The following is a 9,524-nucleotide window of genomic DNA, read 5'->3' as shown; positions in this document are numbered from 1 at the left end:
CTGCCAGAGGGACACCCGCTCACTCCGCAGAAGCCCTTTGAGCCCTGGCACCCCCCCAGGTGTGGTCGGCCATGGAGGGACCAAGGGAGGTTGGCTGCAGGGCATGTCCACCCTGCCCCGCCAGCCACCTTCTAATTAATTTCTTTTCAATGTACACAAATCTGTGCACCGGGCCTCTCGTACAAGTATAAAAGACATGCCATTTCAAGGCAATCAGAGCTAGTTAAAAAGCTGCAAGAAAAGGCAAAGTTGCATAAACATGAAACTTGCTAGATGTCTCAGCAGATGCCACAGTCCTAACAATAAAGATTTAATTAAAAAAAATGGAGGAAGGTGGCTCAGAGCAGATTATTTTTAAATTATGAAGTATTTCATACTATAGTGGAAGCATATTTCTAAAGCTGACACACATCTGGACTGCATTGGAAGTGGATGTTTCCTAGAACTTTTATATTCTGTTGTTCTTAACTATTTAATGCCACTGTTAATCATTTTGTTTCTTCCCCCATTTTCCCTGTAATCTTGATCTTGCCAACTATGTTTTTGCTACTGAAGCTACTTTTTTTTAAATTAATTTTTTACAGAGAGGAGGGGAGAGGGACAGAGAGTTAGAAACATCGATGAGAGAGAAACATCGATCAGCTGCCTCCTGCACACCCCGCATTGGGGATGTGCCCGCAACCAAGGTATATGCCCCTGACCAGAATCAAACCCGGGACCCTTGAGTCCACTCTATCTACCAAGCCAAACTGGTTAGGGCTACTGAAGCTACTTTTAAAAGACAAAACCTAGGAAGTGGCAATGGATTGGGTGGTGGTGCGTTATAAAAGTGCTTAGGCCCTGGCCGGATTGGCTCAGTGGATAGAGCTTCGGCCTGCAGACTGAAGGGTCGCAGGTTCGATTCCAGTCAAGGGCATGTATCTTGGTTGCATGCACATCCTCAGTGGGGGGTGTGCAGGAGGCAGCTGGTCGATGCTCTCTCTCATCGATATTTCTAACTGTCTATCCCTCTCCCGTCCTCTCTGTAAAAAATCAATAAAATATATTTTTTAAAAAAAGTGCTTAGAATCTCCAAAATTCACGCCCTAACCGGTTTGGCTCAGCTTTGGCTCAGTGGATAGAGTGTCGGCCTGTGGACTGAAAGGTCCCAGGTTTGTTTCGGTCAAGAGCATGTACCTAGGTTGCGTGCACATCCCAGTGGGGAGTGTGCAGGAGGCGGCTGGTCGATGTTTCTCTCTCATCGATGTTCCTAACTCTCTGCCCCCCTAAAAAAAAAAGAATCTCCAAAATTCAGGTTTAGGTTTTAGATATTTCCATTAGCATATGAAATATGTGGTAGGAGAGATTCTAATGCAAATGCTAGGAAGTTCAATAATAATTATTGAAAAGCAAAGTTTCTTATCTTAGAAAACATGTAGAAACTGGTAAGAGATTTTGTACCTAAACAAAAATGCAGGGAATGACCACTTCTACCTTTTCTAATTAAAAGACTTAGGGAGAACATCAATTACAATTAAAGATAGGATTTATTAAAACAAAACCAGGAATTTTCATTAAATACAAAGTTCTGCTTTGACAATCTCCATTATTTAATGGGAAAGGACATATAATTGACTCCTGAGACACAATGAGGAACTTCCTGAAATTTTTCTAGTTGGGAGACAAGCAGTTTCTGAAACACTGATGTGACAGTAACATGCATCTTACACTTGCAGGTGTCAAGGAGAAACCAAGGAGAATCTCCTAGCTTACCCTGAACATCAAACAGTTCGTCCTCTTCCACCCAAGTCTCTTTTTCTTCAACCCCATTAGAACTGTTCCACTTGCCTTTGGGTAATCTGCGGAGAGATCAATGAGAGACAAGGTGTAAAACATTCACCCTGGGCCATTCATATTCTGTCCTTGGCTCACTTGCAGTCTTATATTTCCCCTTGCTCTGCTGTGACCACATTCGAGATTCACCTACATACAACTCCTAAATCCTAACCTGGCCTGGTATCTCCGCGTCATCATCAGGCTGTAGAACCACTCCTCAGACAGCACTGAATACATCACCGCCACCCTCAAAATACATATTTTTAAGGCTGTCTGGTTATTTTGCAAATGAGTAATGAAAGCAGTTTGCTTAATAAGTGCATAAGTTTGAAAAAAACTCCTTGAGTTCCATGAGTTTTTCTATGGAATTACCTAATTGACTATTTACTTTCCTTTGTTTTTTAATTGGATCATATCCCCCAAAATGTTATTTCTGAGAATAACTAATTTGAGACAAAGTAAAGGATATTTTTCCTTCTCAGGGTATTAGCTGTTAATTACTACTTGTAAATAAAAGTCAGACAGCTTAAGTTTTCTATCTTTAGTGCTAGGCTAAAATTTTCACCTCTGGGTCTGTCATTTTCACCTGAGTAGCTGTTCACTCTTTCTGCAGATAGTTTTTGCAGTTCAGTGGTAACCCCCTGCACCTACTCTCAACTTGGCATTTATTACGTGTACAAATGGTTTGGTACTTGATAATTTCTCGTGTTGTGAAAGGGGCTGAGATCTGGATTTTCATCCTATTAGTGGCTGTGTGCTCCCGGGAAAGTCAGGATAGCCTGTGGCTCCTGGATTTTGAACAGCCCTTGAACTAAGAATGGATTTTAAATTTTCAAAGCATTGTAAGGAAACAAAACAAAAAATACACCCCCCCCACACACACACACACACATGGTCCCACAAAACCTAAAATGTTAACCTTTTGCTGGACTTTATAAGTTTTGCATGTGATCCTTTAAATTGCAAAAACCAGTAATTATTTTTATTTGGTTAATAAACACCTAGTACTTGCTCATGCCAAGTGGGGGGGGGGGGCATATAAAAACCTAGTAAGTCATGGCCCTGCCCTCTAGGTGATAAACCTTAATCCTGCCTTCCTCTCTTCCACTGGCCCAGCTCCTCCAGGCCCTAACTGCTCGCTCGCCTGGCAGCAGTGTCTAGCCACTCTCCTTTCCCTCAGTACCTCTTCCGAACCCTCACTGGTATCTATGAAACCTTCAGATTAGTGGGGTTAGAATTATTTGGACATAGTTAGAAAAGCTGATTACAGAGCATTCCCCAGCCCCTTCTAATTCAGTAGGAGGGTGCCTGGGAATATGTATTTTTTAAACATTCCATAGGTAATTGTGATATGAAGCCCAGTTTGAGAACCTCCACCCGATAGAATACAATAGGAATTCAAGTTCTGGCCCATTTACCTATCCAGACTTTTCTACTTTCTCCCTCCATGTGCGTTGTATTCCCCTGCCATACAGACTACATGACATTTTTGGGAACATACCAGGTATTCTCATGCCTTTATGCAAGGGGTTCCTGCTGCCTAGAATCCCCAGGTCCCCAATATGCTTGATGACCTCTTGAGTAAGAGGTCATCTTTCAAGGCCAGCTCAACATTTGCTCCTCTGCAAGGTTTGCTCCACCAACCCTGCTGAGCAGGCTCAGCTCTTCCGTGGACAGGGATCCCTTTTTTGTAAAAGGCCAGATAGGATCTTCGGCTTTGCAGGCCTTAATGTCTTTGTTGCAACTACTCAACTCAATGTAGCATCAAAAGTAGCCTTAGACAACTCAGCCAGACAATACATAAATGATAGATGTGGCTGTATTCTAATAATCCTTTACAAAAAACAGACAGCAGGCAGATTGGGCTCAGGGACTGTAATGTGCCAACCTCTGCTTTCATATCATACCCTCGGCACATGAGAGAGATGGTTATGTCTGAAACCTTCACAAATCCTCCCATTAATAAAATTATTGTGGTCAGGCACTCTTGCCAGTTTTCTCATCTGTTCATGGGGCAATATCTACACCTCACGAGATCACTGTAAGAAGTCACTGAGATCAGGTCTAGAACGAAAATAAGTGTGTTGAGCTGCATCTACTTGCCCAGCCGTGACTCACTCACTTCCAAATGCTGGTATTGGTGCATATAGTGCAGCTTAGTGCCTGAGTATGACTCACCTATCAGATGCCACAGCCCCGCAGGACACCTAGCACATGCTGCCAGAGCACAGGTCCCCAAACAACTACAACAAAGAGCAGTAGTACAGATGGCAATGGCCTGGGGAGACCATCAAGGTCACCTACAGCAGGGTGACCAGGAGGTTCATGGAGGAGGCAGAATTTTTAAGAGGCGGCTGATGTGTAGTGTACAGGCCATGGGCCCTTGAGTCTAGACTGACCTGGATTAATGACTTAAGGCCAGTTAGCAACTTTTCTGAACCTTCCTCATTTATAAAATGGGGCTAACAATCAGTAACTGAAGATTGTAGAGATTCAGTAATATAATACATAAATGTACTTGGCCCACAAAAGGTGCTTCTCTTCCCTTTAAAGGACGGATGGGATTCTGACAAGCAGTGATGGAGGGATGATAGTCCAATCATGAGGAATGACAGGGAGCAAGAATACAGTAATAGAAACAAAACAGTGTGTTCCACAGAGAGCAAGCAGACCAGTGTGCCTGGAGGAAGGATCCATGAGAGGACACAAAGGGTAACAAAACTTGAGAGAGAGGTCAGGGGTCATGATAGGGGAGCAAAATGAAAGCATTCTAACCACTGCTCCACAGAACCTAGCACAATGTGAGAGGTTAGTAAATATTTACTGAATTTGCCAAGTCTCAAAAGCTCATAGAAGGTGCAAAACTGTAAATACTCATAAATCTCTAGTTAGTAGTCAAGGTACTCAGCAGTCTGCAAAAAATGGAAGCAGCAATGAGCAGGAGGCTCCGACACCCTTTCATCCTCATGCCCTCGTGCAATGCCTGGAGGCCCCGGGTGGGGCTTCAGAACTGGCACGGATGCTATGTTGTCTCTCCCCATTCCCGAGTCACATTCTAGCAGTCTGAGCAAGCCTTGGTGGTGAACAGCTTAGATGCAAGTTACTTCATTCACAGAAGCAATACCAGGCCCAACCAGGACCACCAACCAGCCCCCAACTCCTACAAAGAAGGTCTTCATACTTGGGACTCTTCTCCCTGGGAAGGGGTTGGTTGAGAACGGCAGGCGTGGACGGTGACGCTGGAATGATTTCCTGAGAGGAGTTGAGGCTTGGGCTCAGCTCAGTACTCTGACTATCCTCCTCCAAAACCAATCTGCTAATTGTCATACGCTTGTTCTTGGGCTGCAGTTCAGAGCCACTCTCTCCCTCAGCAGGAGCTGAACCTTCGTTTTCATCCTTTCTCGGTCTCTTGTTTTTGAGGGCCGGCGACGACAGGGATGCTTTAGTAGGAAGTACCAGATCTTTCTGGTCCAGTTTTGAGAAGATCGCCTCAGAATCTTGTGAACCGCACAGAGTCTTGAAAGCTGCTTTCAGAGTCATAATTCCAAAGGTGGTTGGAGTATTCCGTAGTTGCCTACAAATAAGGCAACATACTAAGATCAGTTTCACCACTTTTTAAAATAATCTTACCTAAGGGTATTTTTCTGCATTGATTTCTAGAGAGAGTGGAAGGGAGGGAGGAAGGGGGTGATAAGAGAGAAACATCGATAGGGGAAAGACTCATCGATTGGCTGCCTTCTCCACACACCCCTACTACCTGAAACCAGGTATGTGCCCTTGACCAGGAACTAAACCTGAGACCCTTCAGTCCACACTCTCTAACCATGGAGCCAAACTGGCCAGGGCAGTTTCACCACTGTTGATGCTCATATTAGCAGAGGACTCCTCAAATTGAGGACTTTTAATAAAAAACAAACAAATAAAAAAAAACACACACACAGAGACAGAGAGAGAGAGAGAGATAACCTTACTTTACAAAAGCTTCTATTTAAGTTAAACTATGGGTTTTAAACTCCAAATCAGAGACCCTTAAAGGAACTAGGGCCACGGATACTCCAGAGACCTCTGTAACTTGTGTGTGATCGAACCTGTGTGTCTGTATGGACTACAGCAGTGTTTTCCATTATGTAAGAACTTTACACAGTGTCTGACAAATATAAGTCCATCTGGACAACCTACTAATAATCCAGCAATTTCACTCTGAAGTCTAAACTCTCCTTCCAGCTGTCCAAGTCGACCCTCGTGTGGCAAAAGTGAAAGACTGGTCTCCATTCTGCCCATTTTCTCCTACAATACACTTGTGAATGGGACCTTGAGAATTCTCAGAATAAGAAGCGTGCCACACAGTTTTGGAACAAGAAGAAACTGACTTTTCAAGAGAAGTTCATCTGTCGTTTGGAATAGCTAGTGTGCTTTAAGTAAAGACTGTTAGGCGAGGGCAAACTGGCAGCCTGTAGGCCAAACCCAGCTGGCAGGTGTCTTTGCCTAACCTACGCAAGTGTTTTTTAAAAACTGGATAACTACCAACATTCAAAAATTGAGAAAACTAAATAAAAATAAAAAATTATCTCACACAAAAATTTGAACTGAAGCTTGGGCATCCTTGGACAGCAACAATCACACAGGCTGAAAAGCATGCCCTCCTGGTCACTGTCCATGCTCTCAGTTACCCTAGACCCACTTCATTCCTTTACCTTTCCCACCAGGCCCCCAAAGGCATCTAAATTTGTGAGCCCCCTGCTTTCACAACTGGTCTTGGGAATCTGATTCACAGTCTGAACACTCTATTAACAGATCAGATATCAACAAGGAAGTGCTGAATAAATATGGGCAAGGCAAAGAGCAACAGGAGGACGGAACTTTTGAGGGATGGGCAGTCAGGAATTTCTGTCAGGGATCCGACATCCAGTTTCCAGTACCCTCATTTTCCCAGGTGTGCTCTGCACCTCCACAGTGCCGTGTATGAGCAACCCAGTAACAAGTTAGAAGGGCATCTCTCACCTCGGAGGTTCTCTGGGTGGCTTTTCCACAGGCTCTGGTGCTGGCTGTTTATCTTCCTTCACTGTAGCTGAGGCAGAAGACTCAGATTTCAAAGCCTTTTTGGCCATCTGGGAAAGGAAGGATGTCATCAGGAAGAGGAAGCCACAGAATTTCATTAATTCTCTGCTTCTTTAACCATGACCATACTCAATATGCAAACATGTTCACCTACAAACCCAATCTAGGCATAAACTAGGACATAAAAAGCAAGAGAACTTACAAGAATGATCTCAAATTTCTTCCTTTTCTTTTTCAAACAATGGCTCATAGTTTCTATGCTGAAGGAGAACTCAGTTTGAGTACTGCTTTTTCAAAGAATTGAAAAAATTCTTTAATTACGTGGTTTTACTTCACATTCCTCTTCTTGGGAATCTGATTCACAAGTCTGAACACACTAATAAGTGTTCCTAATATCCTGACACTTGCTCCTGGATTATTCCAAATGGTCTGCTTTATAAATAATTTGAGATTCGCCAAATCTCAAATTTGCCGAATGACAAGTGATGTCTTATGAGCTGCGAACTCTATCCTCACAAAGAAAGTGGTAGGTATTTTCCAGTTACCTGGAACACAAAGGAAAGGATCCTAGGCCAGGCCCAAGTATACTGACACTTGCTCCTGGATTATTCCAGACAATTTGCTTTACAAGTAATTTGAGATTTGCCAAATGACTGCTAGGATCATTGACACTATCCTAATATAGGTCTTGCACACCTACAGTTATGAGCCATATTTTCAACACTCTCAAAATCCTAGTTTAAGAAAACTAGGAGAGACTGGGTTCTAATTCTTCTACAAACAGTGTTGAGCCTCACTGTTTCCCTTCTTTATGCTGATCTCTTTGATCCAATTAAAGAATGTCTTCATTTGGCTTCTTTTGCCTTATACTTCTAATCACACCTTTTCTCCAATTATGCCTTCTTCCTGTTAACAACCCCATCATACCACATCTAATAAACCACTCTTCCTCCCAATTTAACTCAGACTTCATCTCCTCTGGGAACCACCATCGACTGTAAGATGAATTTTCTCCTGTAGCAACCACACAGATTAATGACATGTAGAGGAGGTAAAAATGGGAGGTAAGAGAGACAATCTTTGTTTCATTTGCCTCTGTCAGGATCTCTGCTTCTGTATATTTACGGCATTTAATTAATTAAGGAAGATGGTGGATATAATTCAAAGTCTTTTCCACACATTTATTTTTTCACTTCTAACAAAGTTGTCCTTTTCTAATTGCCTGCACATCCTCAAGGCCAATCATGGTTACGGGAAGAGAAGGCCGAGGCCCACCGTGAGGAGGTAGGGTTCTGCATCATCCAGGTGACTCTCCAGGAAGCGCAGCATCTTCTGTTGGAAGGTCTCATAGGAAAAGTTCTGGATAACAGGGTGGGCCAAGTTCTTTTCACGGATGATGTTCAGGAGATCATTTCTCAGTTTCTATACAAAGGACCAATATTGGCAACATGAAAAGGAGGACTCTGGTAAAAATTCAGTGATGAGTTGAGACAACACTGTCAGAAATTTCACAACATTCTCAATGAAAAATCACTGGTACACAGGAAGGAGGGGGAGCCCACCACAAAGGATGGGTCCATAAATGACGGATCAGCCACAGTGGGTTACCATGCAGCTATAAAACAATGATGAAGAACTTGGGGTCTAAAGTGCCTTTATACATTTACTTACAGATTATTAAACTTAAAAAAGAAACCCAAAATACAAAAAGGATAAAGAAGTTCTTTATCTGCTAATATAGCATGATCTCTAAGACACAGTAAGTCAAAGAAGCAATTTACAAGAATACTCAAATTGGTGTGTAGAATATGCTCACGTATGTATATGCGAAGAACAGGAAGAATGGATATGTGTGTATACAAATATCCATATACAGACACATGCACACTTATTTGCTTGCATATACGCAGAATATCTCTGAAAAGATAAAAAAACAGAAAATACTGGTGGCCTCTGAAGAGAGAGGAATGAGATGGCTGAGTCAGAGATAAGAGAGTTTCAGCAAGCTCTTGGTTGTCCTTCTTGAATTTTGTGTTATGTACATGTTACCTTTTCAAAAGTTAAAATTTTAAGGAAAAATAAAGGGGGGGAAAAAACCAAGAAGAGGATATCAACAGAGCTTTTGGCACCAGAAAATAGAGGAGTTACGTCCCTACAAAGGCAAATTCTCAGGTCTACAGGATCAGCATTGAGGCAGCATTAAGTAAAGTTAGAAGTGATACAAAACTTGATAGTCTGATACCTGGTGCTGATCACTTAAAGTTCTGTCACAAACCAGACAGAAATGGGCAAGTAAATTACTTATGTAAATTTGTGTAATAAAAAATAAAAATTTAAAAGCCAATCTAACAGTAAAATATCCTTGATATAAAAGACAACATGCTAGCCCTAACTGGTTTGGCTCAGTGGATAGAGCATTGGCCTGCAAACTGAAGGGTCCCAGGTTCGATTCCGGTCAAGGGCATGTACTTTGGTTGCGGGCACATCCCCAGTAGGAGGTGTGCAGGAGGCAGCTTATCGATGTTTCTCTCTCATCGATGTTTCTAACTATCCCTCTCCCTTCCTCTCTGTAAAAAATCAATAAAATATATATATAAAAAAAAGGCAACATGCTAAAGGTGCTGAATATTTACATAACAACCCTAACAAAG

The 9,524-nt window shown here is 42.4% G+C and overlaps 1 protein-coding gene across 1 annotated transcript in view; it reads right to left on the bottom strand.

Moving 5' to 3' along the window:
- Nucleotides 1-223: 223 nt before the first annotated feature.
- TERF2 (telomeric repeat binding factor 2) overlaps nt 224-9,524 on the bottom strand; it is a gene marked incomplete at its 5' end in the record, with an annotated part of 20,822 nt that continues 11,521 nt past the window's right edge. Inside the window, 5 exons of the mRNA XM_015561767.1 lie at nt 224-231; nt 1,753-1,838; nt 4,997-5,389; nt 6,817-6,923; nt 8,149-8,295. Coding sequence (XP_015417253.1) covers nt 224-231; nt 1,753-1,838; nt 4,997-5,389; nt 6,817-6,923; nt 8,149-8,295 — 741 coding nt within the window. The remainder of the gene's footprint in view (nt 232-1,752; nt 1,839-4,996; nt 5,390-6,816; nt 6,924-8,148; nt 8,296-9,524) is intronic.

Source organism: Myotis davidii, unplaced genomic scaffold (genome assembly GCF_000327345.1).
Source record: "Myotis davidii unplaced genomic scaffold, ASM32734v1 scaffold1437, whole genome shotgun sequence".
Taxonomy (NCBI): Eukaryota; Metazoa; Chordata; class Mammalia; order Chiroptera; family Vespertilionidae; genus Myotis; species Myotis davidii.
This window is presented reverse-complemented; position numbering and strand designations above follow the sequence as displayed.